The sequence below is a fragment of the Bombina bombina genome, chromosome 9, assembly GCF_027579735.1.
Source record: "Bombina bombina isolate aBomBom1 chromosome 9, aBomBom1.pri, whole genome shotgun sequence".
NCBI classification, from domain to species: domain Eukaryota; kingdom Metazoa; phylum Chordata; class Amphibia; order Anura; family Bombinatoridae; genus Bombina; species Bombina bombina.
Genome location: NC_069507.1, coordinates 43,379,959 through 43,399,958, shown reverse-complemented (window position 1 = coordinate 43,399,958; position 20,000 = coordinate 43,379,959). Strand labels below are relative to the sequence as shown.

At 35.3% G+C, this 20,000-nt stretch overlaps 1 protein-coding gene across 1 annotated transcript in view; it reads right to left on the bottom strand.

Moving 5' to 3' along the window:
• SH2D4B (SH2 domain containing 4B) overlaps window positions 1–20,000 on the bottom strand; it is a 234,345-nt gene that overhangs the window by 204 nt on the left and 214,141 nt on the right. The window contains exon 7 of the mRNA XM_053692068.1: window positions 1,771–1,991. Coding sequence (XP_053548043.1) covers window positions 1,771–1,991 — 221 coding nt within the window. The remainder of the gene's footprint in view (window positions 1–1,770; window positions 1,992–20,000) is intronic.

The window sequence follows — 20,000 nt, the reverse complement described above, 5'->3', positions numbered from 1 at the left end:
TTATATATTGTTCCTCAATAACAAATAAGAATCAGAATAACATAGCATGCAAATGATTTTCTTATTGTGTGCATAATATTTTCTTCATTATATTATTTAGATAGCTGAAGACCTACCACACTAGCATAATATAATGAAATTCAGCATCACAATGAGTTTATATGGTTCAGATCAGTATATCAACACCCATAGAATAACATTACAGAATTGTTAGAATGCCAGAAAAAACCCATAGGAAGTCAAATTCATTTTTCCAGGGGCGGAACAATGTATGCCTAGTAAAATAATACCAATATAGATAAACAAATTCAATATACAGTATAGTCTGTTTTTGCTTTAAAGAAAGTATCCAGCAAGATAAAGGGACCTAAGTTCAAATCTGAAATGGGCATGCGTATATTTCATTCTGTAATATAAGCATTTTTGCAACACACGTGTATTGGTTTCAATGATAGCTTTCCCACCCTGTGCATCAGCATTTAAGTACCGTGCCTGTTCAGAGAGCATACAGTATATTGCACCAATGATGACACAATTGGCATCCTCACCGATAAATATATGTTGCTGACAGCTTTCTGAGTGTTTGAATAAGAGTGCAAAGGACATACAGTATGTACATATTATCTGTGCACAGTAGCAGCTGTCACTGAGACAGACATAAATATAACTAGAAGCATTTTTACTAATAAATATGTAAAACAAAAATGTTTCTGTTAAAAACTGAAATGCATTAATGTACATCTTCAATTTAAACCATAATTGGAAAGAGCAGTATCTTTCAAATAATGGGCTTAATTTCTGTATTGAAATATTTTTTTGGCTGAGAGCTTTAACACCCTTTCTTGTTATCTTTAAAGTTGATGCATAATGGTTTATTTAATTGCTGCATTCACACCAACCACTGAGTGGGTAGACCGATAGTTACCAAAGTGGGTGGTACACCCCCATGGGACACAGTGGGATTAAAGAAGGGGGTGTTAATAGGCACAAGATGTGTCACACAGTCAATATAATACATTTTTAATAAATTAAAAAGTTTAAATTAAAATATTAATTAATGTTTAATTAACTGTTACTCATTTACATTGTATTGTGGCGTTCTCTTTATTAGGTTCCTGCACTGCTGTTAATAATAATATACTGTATATACAGTGTAAGGTTGAGATATTATGTTTTCTAATTTGTTTTTTAAATTGGTTAAGAAACATCCACATTCACATCAAACACATGATGTACAGAGAGACTAATTTGAAAAAGTAGATCTTAATTTTTAATTCAGGGGTCATGTGACCTTCTAGGACGCAGGGGAGTTGAGTTCTAAGCGTTATATTGCTGATATCCTGATATTAGACTGTGGATGTATAGAGACCACCCATTAATACTAATATTTGTTACATGGTAACACTTTTTTCAGTTTTTAATGTATATCCATTTTATCAGTCAGCCCTTTCTGTAAAACATTATTCTTTGTATTTTTCAATGCTACGTCATAAAATAGGATTCTGTAGTGAGGCATGTGTATTGTAACACGCACTAATCTACTGCTGCAAAAAAGGCTGTAAAAATAATAATAGTTTGTAGAATATGTGTGTAGAATACATGAAACCAACGAGAGTCTGTCTTGTTCTTTCCAATCTCTAACAATATCATTTAATTTGCAGTTATTGGACTTGGATTGAGTCCACATATTCCATTTACTATATTAAATTAAATGCTGCAAACCATTTCTTTTAAGGCGCTCAATATGTCAACGCAATATTAAAATATTACCTTATGAAAGTCAATGAGGTCTGTAAGTGTTGCATGTTTATTGGGGTCTACCCCAAGAAAGCTGTAAAAGTCTCCTGATGCATCTACCAGAAAATGCTTAAATCCTGTCTGCTGACGGTAAGAGAGGGCGTACCCCCAGATCTTCTCGCTAACCCTCACCAGGAAGGAACCCTCAGGCTTGTTCATGAGCAACTCTTCTGCAGCCTCACGGCTTATAATTCCTGGTAGTAAAGAAACCACAGATATATATTAAGAATGAGCAAAGGAGAGGTTTTGTTTGAATATTTTATTTTATACACTATAAAAGCAGTATAATATGTGTGTGTTTGTGTATATATATATATGTATATACAGTAAATATATATATATATATGTATATACAGTAAATATATATATATATGTATATACAGTAAATATATATATATATGTATATACAGTATATGCATTCAAACAGTTGCTTAAACCCCACCAGAAGACATCCACCTGGGTGCAGTATTGGAATCAATAGGCTAACAAGAAATATGCACACTGTTTGCATACAAATCCTGAATGCATATTTCTTTTTTTATATATATATATATATATTTTATTTTTTTCTCTTTGTATGTTTGACTAGGCATTGTTTTGAGAAAAAAAAATCTAATTTAAATTTCTTTTCTCATTAATTTGGCACCTCTTATTATTAGTTAAATTAGATTTTTTTTAAATGGAGTGAAAACTGCCTTACAATTTCTCATGTATGACTTCAAAAGTTTTGGTAAAAATAACATTTATTTATTTCAATATTACTTTATCTTTTTATACCAAAAAAAATATACAATTAAATCACTTTAAAATGAGTCCAAATTTAAAAACCATATAAGGAGACATTAGGACAAATTAATTAATTAGAATTACATACAACTACGCACACACACATAATTAATGAAAATCTACCTTTCATTTGTGTGGATTATTAAAATAAAATAAAATACAGGTTCGGCACCATCAGTCAAATGTAAAATAGAAACTTGAGAGAGGAGGAGGATACTGGAAAAAGAACAAGGAACTAACATTTAAAAAAATATATTTAGTTTAAAATAAATACATAAATACAAAATATTGACGTTTATCCACAAAGCTTCAACGTTTCAACAATTTGTGTAAAAAAGTTGGTTGAAAAGGTTGGGTGTGGTTTGCAGGTTAGTAAAATACAGGTAAGTGCATGTGCATTACTGATGCATGAGCTGTCTCACACAATCCATAGACTCAGAAGAGACCCAGGAGAGAATGTGCACCCCATAGATTCAATTTATGGATATATCACACGGGAGGCATGGAATGTTATTGGCTGTACCAGCAACCTTGGATTCCTTAAAAAAAAGTCTTACAATGGGGGCATCAGCAAGGAGGGATCCCATGCCTTTACAGTACTGCTCAGTATTTCACCATTAAACTGCTCAGCCATTGTCAACCCTGTGCAGAGCTGTTTTTGGGTTTTTTAAATGCTGCTCATATTTAAGCCCCACTATATGATATTTTTTAGTGAGAAACCCACACATATGATATGTTGTTGTTTTTTTCAGCAGACCCAGCAGAATTATATTATTTTATGCCATTATTATATGTATAAAGCTCAACAACAAAATATGTAAAAAAATATATATTTTTTATTAACATTTAATAAACAATGTTGTAAAAAATTGTGCGTGTTTTTTCCCCCTAAACTCTGTTTTAAAAAGAAGGTGAAGGTCTACAAATAAAAAAGGCCATGTGGTTATATGTATAGTATATAACTTTAATGTGCACACATCGGCTCCCATGAGCCGCTACTCAAATATATGCACATTTACACACCCCAGGTGATCACTGTTAACACAGTGATCATCAGTCTGTAAAAAACTGTATAGTGGTTTTATGTTAAAGAGGGGTTTTGAGTGTTAAAATATGGGGTCATGGGGGTCAGGGTTTTAAATGCCCCCCATCCAGCTCCCTTAAATCCTATTGAGGTGAAGTTTCACTTACTGGTTTTGGGGCTTTATGTGACATAACCATGCCTGGCCCTGGTGACGTCACTCTGGCATTCTGAGTCATGGGAGTGTTAAAACACTGTTCTGTTCTAGTTATATATTGTACAATTTGTCAGTATTTTTAGTTATAACCATGGGGATTTTAAAACACCTTTGTATGTGTGTTCCTGAAATTTAAGGAGGGTCAAATTAATGTTGTGTATGTTACTGGCAGCCAAAGTGGTAAATAATTGTTTTGTCTGTTACTGAAACCAAGGGAGATAGATTACAAGTGGAGCGCTAAATTATTGCGTGCTCGCAAACGGGCAAATTAAATAAAACCCACCCAATACACCCTTAAAAAATCCTAACACTAACCCCTGAAGATCCACTTACAGTTTTGAAGATCCGACATCCATCCTCAAGAAGCTGGGAGAAGTCCTCAACGAAGCCGGGAGAAGTCTTCATCCAAGCCGGGAGAAGTGGTCCTCCAGACGGACAGAAGTCTTCATCCAGACGGCATCTTCTATCTTCATCCATCCGGCGCGGAGCGGCTCCATCTTCAAGACATCCGGCGCAGAGCATCCTCTTCCAACGACGACTAACCGACGAATTAAGGTACCTTTAAGTGACGTCATCCAAGATGGCGTCCCTTAGATTCCGATTGGCTGATACACCACCGCTACCTACATTATATTATTAACCCCTAATCTTCCCCCCTACACCGCCGCCACTATATTAAATTTATTAACCCCTAATCTGCCCCCCCTACACTGCCGCCACCTACATTATACTTATTAACCCCTAATCTACCCCCCTCTACACCACCGCCACTATATTAAATTTATTAACCCCTAATCTGCCAATTACAAGATTTTTAAACTAATTACACCTAATCTAATCCCCCTAACAAAATAAAAAAGCCCCCCCAAAATAAAAAAGCCCTACCCTACTAAATTACAAATAGCCCTTAAAAGGGCCATTTGCGGGGCATTGCCCCAAAGTAATCAGCTCTTTTACCTTTAAAAACAAATTACAAACCCCCCAACATTAAAACCCACCACCCACACAACCAACCCTACTCTAAAACCCACCCAATACCCCCTTAAAAAAACCTAACACTAACCCCTTGAAGATCACCTTACCGTGAGAAGTCTTCACCCAACCGGGCCGAAGTCCTCAATGAATCCAGCAGAAGTGGTCCTCCAGACGGGCAGAAGTGGTCCTCCAGACGGGCAGAAGTCTTCATCCAGACGGCATCTTCTATCTTCATCCATCCGGCGCTGTGCAGGTCCATCTTCAAGACATCCGATGCGGAATATCCTCTTCTGACGACGTCTTCTTGTTGAATGAAGGTACCTTTAAGTGACGTCATCCAATCAGCCAATAAAATGCGAGATCAATCCTATTGGCTGATTGCATCAGCCAATAGGATTTTTTTCTGCCTTAATTCCGATTGGCTGATAGAATTCTATCAGCCAATCGGAATTGAAGGGACGCCATCTTGGATGACTTCACTTAAAGGTACCTTCATTCAACAAGAAGACGTTGTCAGAAGAGGATGCTCCGCGTCGGATGTCTTGAAGATGGAGCCGCTCCGCGCCGGATGGATGAAGATAGAAGATGCTGTCTGGATGAATACTTCTGCCCGTCTGGAGGACCACTTCTGCCAGTCTGGAGGACCACTTCTGCCTGTCTGGAGGACCACTTCTGCCGGATTCGTTGAGGACTTCAGCCCGGTTGGGTGAAGACTTCTACGGTAAGGTGATCTTCATGGGGTTAGTGTTAGGTTTTTTTTAAGGGGGTATTGGGTGGGTTTTAGAATAGGGTTGGTTGTGTTGGTGGTGGGTTTAAATGTTGGGGGGTTGTAATTTTTTTTACAGGTAAAAGAGCTGATTACTTTGGGGCAATGCCCCGCAAAAGGCCCTTTTAAGGGCTATTTTTAATTTTTTTATTTTGTTAGGGGGATTAGATTAGGTGTAATTAGTTTAAAAATCTTGTAATTGGTTTATCATTTTCGGTAATTTAGTGGGGGGTTTTTGTACTTTAGATAATTTTATTTAATTGTATTTAATTGTATTTAGTTTAGGGAATTTATTTAAATATAGTGTAGTGTTAGGTGTAAATGTAATTTAGGTTAGGTTTTATTTTACAGGTATATTTGTATTTATTTTAACTAGGAAGTTATTAAATAGTTAATAACTATTTAATAACTATTGTACCTAGTTAAAATAAATACAAACTTGCCTGTAAAATAAAAATAAACACTAAGCTAGCTACAATGTAACTATTAGTTATATTGTAGCTAGCTTAGGGTTTATTTTATAGGTAAGTAATTAGGTTTAAATAGGAATAATTTATTTAATCATAGGAATATTTATTTATATTTATTTAAATTATATTTAAGCTAGTGGGTGTTAGGGTTAGACTTAGATTTAGGGGTTAATACATTTAATATAGTGGCGGCGGTGTAGGGGGGGGCAGATTAGGGGTTAATAAGTATAATGTAGGTGGCGGCGGTGTAGGAGGGGCAGATTAGGGGTTAATAAATATAATGTAGGTGGCTGCGGTGTAGGGGGAGGCAGATTAGGGGTTAATAAGTATAATGTAGGTGGCGGCAATGTAGGGGGGGCAGATTAGGGGTTAATAAATATAATGTAGGTGTCGGCGGTGTAGGGCCCCGCAGATTAGGGGTTAATAAGTATAATGTAGGTGGCGGAAGTGTAGGGGGTGGCAGATTAGGGGTTAATAGGTATAATGTAGGTGACGGCAGTGTAGGGGGCAGCAGATTAGGGTTTAATAAGTATAATGTAGGTGGCGGCGGTGTAGGGGGCAGCAGATTAGGGGTTAATAAGTATAATGTAGGTGGCGGTGGGCTCGGTGAGCGGTGGTTTAGGGGTTAAACACTTTATTTAGTTGCGGCGGGGTCTATGAGCAGCGGTTTAGGGGTTAATACATTTATTAGAGTTGCGGTGGGCTCAGGGAGCGGAGGTATAGGGGGTAAACAGTATAGTATAGTGTGGGTGTTTAGTGACAGGGTACCAATAAAGCTGTGAAAAAGCCGAAGAGCAGCGAGATCGATGACTGTTAGTTAACAACAGTCCGCTGTTCATCGCCCCGTACTTGGTGCGCGGCTTTTTGACAGCTTTTTTGGTAACTTTGGATATCATATTCAGGTCCGCGGCCGCGATGTTAGGCGATCTTAGGCGAGCGTATTGGTGCCGTCGAATGCAAGTAAGTTGACTGCTTGATAAGTAGATGCCACTCTGTATTTCCACTCCCTCTACATATATATATATATATATATTTTGGTTAAGCACTAACGCACTAATTTTTACATTGATACTATGATGTTAGTCAGTAATTATATGTGTGTGCATCCAATTTATGCATCTATGTAGTAATTTAGGGGTTTGTGTATAATTTAGCCACATTTTAGCTAAGTCTGTAAAGTAGATAATGGGATACTACAATAGTTTTGTTTTGCAGGAATGAGTATACATTTATACCTGCTTAGCCATGATATATTAGGCATTAATGTTTACATTTTACATGGCTTTGGGGATGCATCTAAAGTAATGCGTGTATGCACCTTTCTTTAGGGAGTCTCATTACTAATAATATAAATATATCTTTGTATGTCCCTAGATAGGATATCTGATTTATTTATTTAGTAGGTGTCGTAGTTTATATCTTATAATACGTTTCAAATAATGCACTAATAAATAGGTGCATTTGTATAACATCATACTTGACAGGTCAGGTATTGACGCACATGCAACATTATTTTGGGAAATGTATTAGGTTGAATTCTCCTTTTATGATAGATGATGTAATTTGATAACGTCTTTGGTACATTATATCTTATACAATTTCATATATCTCCCAACATTTAATATTTCTAATGTGCCCATTGTGGTAATATAATTTTATACGTTCAATAAGGTTTTTTTCATTTTTTCATTTGCTTTTGGTATTGATATAAGCGTATATAATAAGGGGTATATACAAGTTAGGATCCATGTTTTTCTTTTCATATGATTATATAAATATGTCCTCTCTCTTCTACATTTGTAATCACAAATTGCCTTCCTCCATTAAGGGGTTGCTTTATCAGTAAGGATTTGTAATACTAAATAATTTCTGCATTTATCCCAGCATGTTATTATATTAAGTTGCATAGTATTGTATGATAAGATGAGCATTGGCTTGCATTCACAGTTATATACTCTTACATGTTGGGGATTATATCTGCACACACATTTCTGCCTAGAAAGGAATAGGTTAATGTTAATTCTACTGACAACCTGTACATTTTTTAATTGTTAACCAATGGAAGAATTTCATTGCCTTTTAATAGACTAGCACTGGTGTACTCCATCAGCTATGATTACGGTATTACACTGAAACATGTCAGCTTGAGTACACAGTGCTCAGTGTTGTAAGTGTTGGACCCCCCCCTGGGTTTTTACCGATTGGAATACAATAAAGAAAGTTTTTATTTTATTGACCACAGGATCAAGTTTCGTTTTTTGCACTCTCATTCTGCGAAAGAGATAAAAGCGCAACCCAGATTCAATGTAGTATTGAACAGCTTTATTCAAACACAATGTGCTAAGTTGCACTTACAGAATTCCAAATAAAAATTGGCACAGCAAACAGATTACGGCAAAGTTCAGATGTCCATTATTTTAAATCTCTTGACAAAGTACGCTTAAAAGGCGGACGAAACGCGTAGAGTGATATTTCCTGCAATCTAAGACCCCTTAAGATTTACTCCCATTACTGTGCAGCAATCAGCTGTCTTTTGCCCTGTGGAGAGCTAAGGTGTCGACACTACAGCACGCAAAGGATCCGGAGTTATCAGTGTTACTGAACTTTGCTGTAATCTGTTTGCTGTGCCCATTTTTATTTGGAATTCTGTAAGTGCAACTTAGCACAGTGTGTTTGAATAAAGCTGTTCAATACTACCTTGAATCTGGGTTGCGCTTTTATCTCTTTTGCAGAATCTGTTCCTTTTGGTGAAGCAGTGGCAACCTGTCTCTCTATTGAAGCAGCACCCAGGAGGAATTAGTCGAATCACATTAGATGTTATTAGAGGGCATTAACAGTGGTGACTATTAAGACTATCACTCTGGAAATTTCACAGTTTTTGCAGCCTATATGAAATAATCTTTACCAGTTTATTTGGTGATTCTTTTTGTTTTACTGACTTGACTCTCAGCATATCATCAATATATGGTTTTATATTTGTGTGCAGCAGGCTCCAGATACACACATGAGCTGATCACACTAATTATTAATTATTTATTTTATCGATTAAGTGTTCATTTATATGTTCTTAGCTTTTGTATAATTTATTGTTTTATATTCTATTCTCCGTTTATCTCCATTAGCCTTTTCGGCGCTGTTTTTTTTTGGTGGTAATATATATATATATATATATATGCGCTTATATCTATATATTTATGTATTAATTATATACATATATAGGTATAAATATATATGTATATCAGCAGGCACATATATATTTACTAACTGCTGCCCATCGCTGCGCTAATTTCCCCCATTAGCGTGCGCTGGTATTACACAGTGGAGCACAAATATCACTTTCTAGAAAGCGATATTTAGCGCTCCACTTGCATTCTGGCCCATAGGGTGAAGCCAAAGACAGAGCTTTGGGGAGGGGCTATTTTGTAACATCATCTATCCCTCATAACTAATATACTACGGTATTTTAGTGCATGACAGCTTGCAACTAATAAAGGATATATATATATATATATATATATATATATATATATATATATATATATATATATATATATATATATATGGTGTCTGATACACAATTGTTATTTTAAATCAGTAGCAACAGGCCTTCTGTAAGTTATAACATTTCCAGGGAAATAATATTTTGTCTGTGGAGCTGCTCCAAATTATCAAAACCAATTCCCAATTCTGCTTCCCTATTGGCTAGAAATAAAATTATAATAATGAGGGCAAACTTTTTTATGGTAAAAAATTAGTTATTCCAAAATCTTCAATGATACATTTTTCATGGGAAAAAAAATATTCTATACAATTTATATCATGTACCTTTCAATGCATGGTAACACATCTGGTAGTTTCATATCCCTATAATTATGTTGCTGTTTTAACCATCCTAAAGGAACATGACATAAAAATGTTCTATTTTCTATCTGAAAGATATATTTTTTTTAAATGTACTACTGAGATTTGATTTTTGAAAAATGGATGTTCCTGTACTGAATAAGAAATGTTGTCTGTTGGAGATGCCCCTGTAAGCCAATGAGCAGTAGAGTCCTAGGACTCAATATATAATCATCTTGTTCATTTCATATTCATTGAACAGATTTTACAGAACTATTTTTTACACAAAAAATATGTTTAACTGCTGCTCTAATATACACGATAAAAAAACATTTGAGTAATATGTCCCTTTAAATCAATAGTTATGCTACATTTACGTTACTGAAAGGAACAAGAGAAAACATGCAATTTAGAAAGGCAATACATGTAATAATGAGTTATGGCATAGATCCCACTTTTCATAACTAAGATCGTACTTCTTCAAGCAAATTGATTCAGACTGTGGTTATTGCAAGGGTGGAATATTTTCCTCCATTAAGAAATACATTAATGTTGCTGTGAAGCAGAATAAATTATGTATTTTATATTCAGATTATATGCAACTGCTTCAATAAATTAAAGATCTGAACTAAATGTAATCTGCTTATGGGGCATTAATTTCTAATTAAATATATGTTCACTTTATATTAAAGGGACATGAAACCCAAAATTATGATTCAGATGTAGAATACAATTTTAAATAACTTTCCAATTTACTTCTGTTATAAAAATTGCTTTATTCTCTTGGTATTCTTTGCTGAAAGAGCAACATTGCACTAATGGGAGCAATCTGAACACATTCAGTGTGCCAGTGGCAATAAACATATATGTGCACCCACCAATGAGCAGCTAACTTTCAGTAATGCGTTACTGCTCCTGAGCCTACCTTGGTATGCTTTTCAATAAAGGAGACCAAGAGAACAAAGCAAATTCGATAATAGAACTTAACTGGTTATAATAGAATGCTCTATCTGAATCCTGAAAGTTTAGTTTTGACGTTACTGTCTCTTTAAGGGGGGTTGGCATTTAGTATCAGCTGTACACTAATTTTCATAATTATATAAGTGTTTCTTTTATGGTTACTATAACTTATTAAAACTTTTGAAGATATTGTAAAGTATTTGTATTTTCATCAATTACAGTTGGGTGCATTACATTTCACAACAGATTAACCCTTTAAGGTCACAGCTTTCAGTTTGCTCAATTGTTTTATGACGGAAAAATTCTGTCATATGTCCTTAAGAGGTTAAAAGGACATTACACACCTCTGTGTCTCACTCTCCTTAGAGAGGCCAAAAAGCAAGTTCTGTTGCCTTCAAATGCTGCAAATCAACTGGCAATTTGCATCATTTTGAAAACAAGGTTACAGATTTTGCTTTTTGGCTTCTCTAGTGAGAGTCGGACAAAGTACAATCTTTACACAAAATCAAGAGGTATTAATGTCCCTTTAAGCATAATTATAGTTTTTAGGTTTTTTTTATAATAAAGCTAAAAAGATTAACTGAATGTTTATTGATGCAGCTTAGATATTTATCAGTGGGCATGATTTATGGACACACGCTCATTAGGCTGACAAAGGGTTTCATGGTTAGGGCGACCTTATGTTCGAAATTCATTGAGGCTCAATTCATCTATCTTTTCTAGCTGATTTCCAGTGAGTGCCCCTATTACATATGTATTTGTGATAAATGGCATACAAAGAGAGAAGCGCTCTACCAGGAACGAACAACAGCTCAGTGGCTTGTTCTATGGCGATTTACCACCCGGAAGCAGCCTCTTTTAGACCAGTGTGCTTTTCACAGAAGAAAATTTTCCTGAAGTATATCAGTCTGATCCTGCCAAGTAAGGTCAGTCTAGCCCCGAAATACCAGGCAATTCTCCTCTGAACAAGGAACATGACAACCCCAGACGATCGTTTCGGCCTCCTATGGGCCTCGTCAGTGAGGTGCAGCCACATTCCTCTAAGCACACTGGGCAAGGAGTCCACGTCTGGTTTCCCCCATCACCCATAGGGAGACTTCCCCAGGGTCATAATAATTTGCATACAAAGAGAGAAGCGCTCTACCAGGAACGAACAACAGCTCAGTGGCTTGTTCTATGGCGATTTACCACCCGGAAGCAGCCTCTTTTAGACCAGTGTGCTTTTCACAGAAGAAAACTTTCCTGAAGTATATCAGTCTGATCCTGCCAAGTAAGGTCAGTCCAGCCCCGAAATACCAGGCAATTCTCCTCTGAACAAGGAACATGACAACCCCAGACGATCGTTTCGGCCTCCTATGGGCCTCGTCAGTGAGGTGCAGCCACATTGGGATAAATGGCCCAATAAATTATACCTCTTGCAGCAACACGAAAATGGCCCAGATTACAAGTGGCGTGCTAATGATAGTGTGCGTCGCAATACTCATTTTTTTTGGACCACACTATCATTTGCGCTCAACTTGATATTACAAGTCTATGGTTAAAAAAACATTTACCAGTGAATCATTAGCACAGCCGACATTGCTCTAGCGCAACCTATGCTTTCAATGGATATCATGACCACGCTAAATAGTGCTAGAATTACAAGTTGTAAGTTATAGATTGCGTTCGAGCAAAAGCAGGAACTGTGCTAGAATAATAAGAAAAGTATAATGGTTAACACTAAATTTCACCAAACACATAAGAACATAATAAAATAAACTATAACACTCATATATACGCTTTTTAATAACAAAATATCATTTTAATATTATTAACCCCTTCAGGACCGTGAATTGGCATTTTTGCTATCACTCAATTTAAACAGAAATAGATTCTTGTTTTTTTGTTTTTTTTATTTACCTATCAAAACTATTTATTTTTTTTAGTAGACAACCCAAGGCATTGATCAAGGCCCATTTTTGAAGGCCGCTAATTGCAGCAGCGCATCACACTTCTAAAATTCACAGCAGTGAAGAGGTTAATCAAGTAGCTTGTAAGGGTAATTTTAGCTGTAGTGTAGAGATTACCCTCCCATCTGACACCTCCCACCTCCCTGATCCCTACCGTATTCCTCCTAAACAACTCTCTTCCCTCCCTCACCTGCCAGTGGTCACCACATCTTAGAGAATGGCAAACAGTTTGTCATTTTGCAGGTTTAGGGCATTTCTTTTTTATTATTTTTATTTTGTTTCATTGTAGGGCTCAATCTTCAACCCTACCACCACCCTGATCCTTCCCAAACAGCTCTATAACCCTTCCCCATCTTTCTATAAGCCGCCATCTTAGGTACTGAATGCTGACTGCCAGTACCCAGTTTATAGCAATTTTATTATTTTTCTAATGCATTTTGTGAGTGCATTTTTAAGCTCTTATGCCACTATAATAAATTGTAAACAATTTTTGCGACTTTGTTGATTTATTCTCACATGCCCACACCCTGTGAACAGACAAGGGATATCCACGGGAGAGCTGCTCCAACCCCCCACTAAGAGGCTACTTACCTCATATGGATTGAGGTAACACTCCGTCTATCTATCTATCTTTCTATCTATGTATCTATTGGGTTCCTTTAAAGCGAGGCTATTCACCCAAAAGGGTCTCAAGGCGCTAAGTGAACATCTTCATTGCCTTGCTAGGATAAGTTCTTTAATTGTAGCGCTGAACTTCAATCTTTTCTCAGCCAAATACCTTGAAACATGCAATATCATTTTTATTCTTTTTTATGTTTTAATGTGTTTTGAATAGAAATACTTGAAATTCCTATGGGGTTTTTTTTGTACCATGACCTATAGAAGTCTATGGGAAGAAGAAGTCTTTGGCCTGCGCTAACTTGTAAATTGCATGCAAATACATTTGCGCTAAAATTTTAAGCACAGTTATTGTTTGAGTGAAAAAAAAATTAGAGCACCACTTGTAATCTAGCCCAATAAGTAGGTACCAATAAGGTAAGCTTTTCAACTAAGGATACCAAGAGAATGAAGTAAATAAAACAAAAATTGGAAAGTTGTTTAAAAATCACATGCTCTGTCTGAATCATGAAAGAAAATGTTTGGATTTCATGTCTCTTAATTTTACAGTATAATGTATGTAAATAACACACCCTACACACATGCACTGTATACCTATAATGCCCCAGCTCAAATACATAAATAATTAATATATTTTTTGCTATTATTTTGTAAATAAAAATGTTACATATGTAAATTGCTATTATCATTTTACACTGTACAACGGTATCAATAACCTTCTGAAGGTTATATTTGTAATTTGATTTAGTTTAGCACAAAACCAGTTGGTTTCTGGTAACTTATCAATGAAAAACAAGGTTACGTTGCTACTCTGATAACTTGCGCACAAAGGATATTTGCACTTGAGCAAAAAACATTACTTTTAAATTGCAATACAGTTTACTCATAGGGATAGATTTATTCAAAGTGAAATGTTTGTGCAATGTCGCCCCCTGCTGACTGGCAGCCAATTGGCTGCTAGCAGGGGCTGTCAATCATCCGGATCAGATCGGTATGATTTCAATCTGCTACCTAAAAGGTGACGGACAAGTTAAGGAACAGGGGTCTTATGACTGCTGCTTCTTTACTTCCATTTCAGTCGAGCCTAAATGATGGGCCTCCAAAGCAGCCCCCGCTGCTAAAAAAAATTGCATCAACTCCACTGAAGCGCAATTTACACTAGAAATCTGATGCAAAATAGTGCTCCACTTGTTACCCAGCCCTGTGGAAAATCCACTGAATCTCTTTGTGTTCTAATTGTAATGTTTCCTATAACCTCCTCAGGTGGCCAATAAAAACAGGAAGTAATTAGCAACATGGGTCTAAATATCTATATTAATACATTAATTCAAGCCCAGGTCTTGGACAAAAACTTTTAATTGTAAAAGTTTTTTCAGTTGAAGGTTTAAAATATGTGATGTTTGGTGTCCTTTTTATTAGAGAACATAGTAAAAAAAATTCGTACTGACTATTAAGTAGTTTGTTTGCATTAATTAAATAGGGAAATTGGTTACTCGGAACCTGGGATATCAAAACAAAATACATCTTTATATAAAACTCAGCATTTTACTACCATAAACATAGCATTGTGCAAATATACTGCGACATTAAAGTTCAAAAATTTGATTTGAATCACGTTGAGTAATTAACAGTCCGCAGCAAGCAGAACACAGTTTGCTTCCATCCACCAATCCTCTGCCTCATTACACCACTCTGTACTGGGTGTAAAAACAGTCATTAGGCTAAAACATCAGTGGTGTCTTTTCTGTATATGCTGTTATCCTCACAGCAGCAAAACTCAGCCTCTTAATTTGTGACATTGTCTTATTAAAGTCTTGTGAGAAGCTGTCAAAGTTCACATTCTAATTAACTTGAATGTAAAATAAAGAAGTCAGTAGACCATTATCTTGGCAAACATATTGCTAGCCAAATTCCTATTTAAATTAGTGTGTTGCTCTGTAAGCACAGAGGAACATAACCTGTCTACCAACCGAGCAAGCCGCACTGAATGCATCAGTGGATACACAATTTTAAATCAATAATATTATGTTGCTGCAGGGGTAATCAAAGTTTGTTTGCCAAATTGTTACAAACTGCTGTGATAATTATTACAGCTAGGAATTCTGGGTACTTCCATGACAACAATGTATATTTCCAGAAAGAGTCACTTTTTTTCCTTGGCTTGACATGATAGTCATTGCTATCATAGTTGGATAGCTAAGTATGGAACACAAATAATTTGACGCTATAGGAAGTAGAAGGCAAAGTCATATCATAAAACCACACAGGGGAGCTCTGCTGAACAAGGGTATCCATAGACAGCTGCCTTTTTAATCTGGCCCTGAACAAATGTCCATTTTATGGTATCTCTATTCGTTCTGATTATGCTCAGCAATTTTTGCCATTCCCATTCATAGAACAACTACTGAAAAACGACTGAATTCCTATAAATATGATTTTACTTAAATGTTACCCATATACTAAATAACTTGACCCTAATGCACCACATCTGTAAAAAGCTGACTAGAAAATATCACTTGAACATCTCTATGTAAAAAAGGAAGATATTTTACCTCAAAATTTCTTCAGCTCACACTAGTAAGTGCTCTGGGAGCAGTTATGCTTTAGTTAATCTTTTAACTGTCATCTACATAGTGAGAAAAAAACACAATCAGGATCATAATTACTGAGTTCACACTTTGCTTTATTATGATCTTGTGAGATTACATTATAATCTTGTCAGATTTCATAGTTAATTCCTTAAACTATGGAGGGAAATAAGGTGATTGTGCACGAGCATGTCAGAAGTCTTGGAACAAGCATCCTTTTTGGCTGCTTAAAGTCCTTTTAGGATGTGGCTACTGAGAACATTTTGAAGTAAAATATATTTATTTTTTACATAGAGATGTCCATGTGAAATGTTTTAGTCAGCTTTGTATATACATATGGTGCATCATTTTCAAATGATTCAGCATTTGAATTACATATCCCTTTAAGATAGATAAAATATGATATGGTGTTAGATTACCAACTTGTTAATTGTGTTTTGAAAACCTTTTGGTAGTTGTCTAGTATGCCCTTTGCAAACTGATCTATTTCTATATAATAGTAGTACCTTTTTATGGATAAATAACAGAATCTGACTTTTCCAATCAAAAAACAACTTGAGCTGGCCCATTAAATATATTCTCAAATAACATTCTCACCTATATCTGCCTTATACAATAGTTTTTTTGTTTAGCAATTACTCATCTGATGCCCCTCTCTGCAGATCCCTGTCCTAGATCCAACTCTCCTTTAGAATTACATGAATACTACTAATTAGGTAATGAGCAATCAAATTCATGTAAACTAGAAATGTGCATTCGGGCTTAGGACAAATTTGTCTGTTTTTTGTGATTCGTCGAGTTGTTTGATATACGAACAGCTGAATACATTAATGAATGAAACGGACAAAAAAAATGAATGATCATGTGACAAAATCGATTCACTCATTTGTTCTCATTTGGCAAAAAAAAAAAAGATGCAGGAATAAGGCAAAGGAATTATAATGTTTGGTTAATAAACTCATTTGGTTGTAATGATGTACAGGGGGTCTGACCATTCATTTGTCCATCATCCCCTGTCTAATCCTGCCATAGTTTTACTAATGACTGATGTTAGGGACAGCCGGTCAGGCAATAAATACTGGATTTTAGCCACACAGGAGTTGTATCTTCTTTCAACATTGAAAAATAGGTTCTTTAATTGTTTGAATCCTATAATGTAAGATTCTTGTTAATATTAATTGTCAATATTAGCTGTTCCCTTTGGAAATAATGGTAAAAAATCTGAATCCAATATTCATCCGAAACTGAATGCCTGCATAGCTGAAATTCAGCCAAACCGAATGTTTTAAAAAATCTGAAACAAATCTTTTAGATACAATTATTTTTTTGTGCACGTCTAGAGTAAATTCCAACAAATTGACATACTTTATTTGTAACCCCTTTATAATGTTAATGACATTAAATCAATCATGAGGAATATTTACTAAGATAAGACTAATAATAAAATAACGTTGTTATACAGCTTTTTAATAAATGACAATTCCTTTAAAAAGCATACAAAATAATATAAACATACACATAAATAAAATATTTTGCACTACAAATGTGAACTAAATTGTCTTTTCTAAGCTGCCCCTATACTCAGCCATTTTCTTTAAAACAAAACGTTTTTAGTGTAATTAGTAAAGCTGTGCATTTGTTTTGTTAGAAATGCAAATTTGTAAGAAAAAAATTATATTCATTTTGTTTTAACGAAATGAATATCCGAATGAATGCACCAACGAAATTTAAAGAAAGCAAAAAAATTACGAAACTCGTTAGTATTTATTAATTTTCTTTAAATTGCCTATAAGGGGTTAATACTTACCTTTAGCATGCTGGAGAGCTGTGTTTACCTGCTCCTCTTCTTCACAGAGCCCTAGTCATGCTAATAGGAGGCTTAGCGCAATGGCACGCATTAGTGCGGCCGGGGCTCTGTGAAGAATAGGAGTGAGTTAGCGCAACTCTGCAGTGTGCTAAAGGTAAGAATAAAGCTACAGGTAAACTTTTTCAACAGTAGCTTTGGAACATTTATAATAATTTAACGCAAAACTAATGTAAAAGTTCTACGAATATTCAGTATTTGTTTAGTTTAAAACCAAATGAATACCAAATAGCGCAGCCAACAAATATTTAGGGAAACTAATTTCCCCAAATATTCATTAGAAAAGATTAGGACAAGCAGAATGTTTTGGCTTTGCACATCTCTAGTAATTAGTGTAGTTCTTAAAGGGACATGAAAGCCAACATTTTTTCTTTTGTGATTCAGACAGAGCATATAATTATAAAGAAATCTTCATATTTACTTCTATTATCCGATCTGCTTAAAGTGAATGTAAAGTGCTCATCCTCACTAACGTTACCCTTAATGTCTATTAAAAATAAATACCAGTTTCATTCATCGATTTACAATGTTTTTGTTATATACCTTGTTTTTTTATTTTGTTCGTTGGCTCCCATTATTTTGATCCTCCACCCGGCACACGCACCTACTTAGTGTCAGTCTGATTGACGTCTTTATTACCAATCAAGGCTCTAACCACAGGGGGACCCACCCGCTTACGCTGACGTCACTACTCCTTTCTGCGCCTGCGTTGTTATCATGTTCACCGGCGATTTCCTTTAACGCTCGTGCACATTTTGCGCATGCGCAGTAGTTTTACTTTACGGAGCCCTGTCATTTCTGAATTACTGTACCGCTCGGTAAGTACATCAGTAACAGGGCTCCGTATTCTCAAATTACAGCTTATTTTGAAAATCAATACTGTTTGAATAATAAAATATTAGTTAGCAGGCAAAACATAATTAAATTAAAAAGTTCTGTTTCAATAAACACTTACAATCGATCTGTATTGTATTTTTATTTTTTGCGCTATTAGGTGCTGGGTTAGCAGATCGTTTCCTTCTCTTCACAACGATAGTATTCATTGAATGTATTGATTCAATGAATACTATGGTTGATTGAAAGCGGAAACAGCATTTCACGCATGCGCAATGTGAAGTGAAAACGGGAGCGCGCATTGAAGAGACGTAAACAGCGGGTGGGACCGCTGTATACATGATATGTCTAAAACTAAGGAAGTAAACTGTGGGAGGAGCAGGTACTGTGAATAGTCTATATTTCATCTAAAAAATAAACTACATATTACTAATTTTATAATAAATGTATAGTGGCGGTTAGGTTAATATCAGGATTGCCTACAGGAATATGTGTTCAAAAGAACGAAAATTGACAATCACTTTAATTCTTGTGGTATTCTTTAGTGAAGAGATACCTAGGTAGGTAATGTGCAAATTTCTGGAGCACAAGGCTGTCATCTATTTTTCTTGTAAATGTTCACGTTATAAAAAATATTCTTGCAAAAGTACTATATAGTTCCCCAGACACATGCATACTCCTGAGTCTGCCTGTCTGCTTTTCAATAAAAGATATCACTAGAATGAAGTACATTGTATGCTATATCTTTAAAGGAATATTGAAACCATTTTTTTTTAAATTTACATTTATTTATTTAATGTATTTTATTTTGTAAAGGGTATTTTGCAGTGTGTATTCTAACAATATAAGATAGATAGATAGATAGATAGATAGATAGATAGATAGATAGATAGCTGATATATAGATAGATTAATAGAAAATAGGCAGACAGGCAGAAAGAAAGAAAGATAGATAGATAGATAGATAGATAGATAGATAGATAGATAGTTATGTGGTCAGTTATATACTGTATAAATATATACAAATATTACTGTAAAGTCCCATTAAGGACAGACTAGGAATTAAATAAAATAGAAAAAATATATCTTTATTGATAATAATTTGTATTTTTTTTTTCCAATTCCTTCACAGAACAAAGCAATTTTCCATAATAAATTGAACATATTCCAAAGGGAGACCCTATTAGCTATTGGCCGTGTACAGCTAACATACTGTACAACGTGACTTTTATTGCAACTCTTGAAATAGGCTGACCTGGTCATAACCTACAACTTCCACCCTAATTATTGATTACAGCCCAAGCTGTAGCAAACAC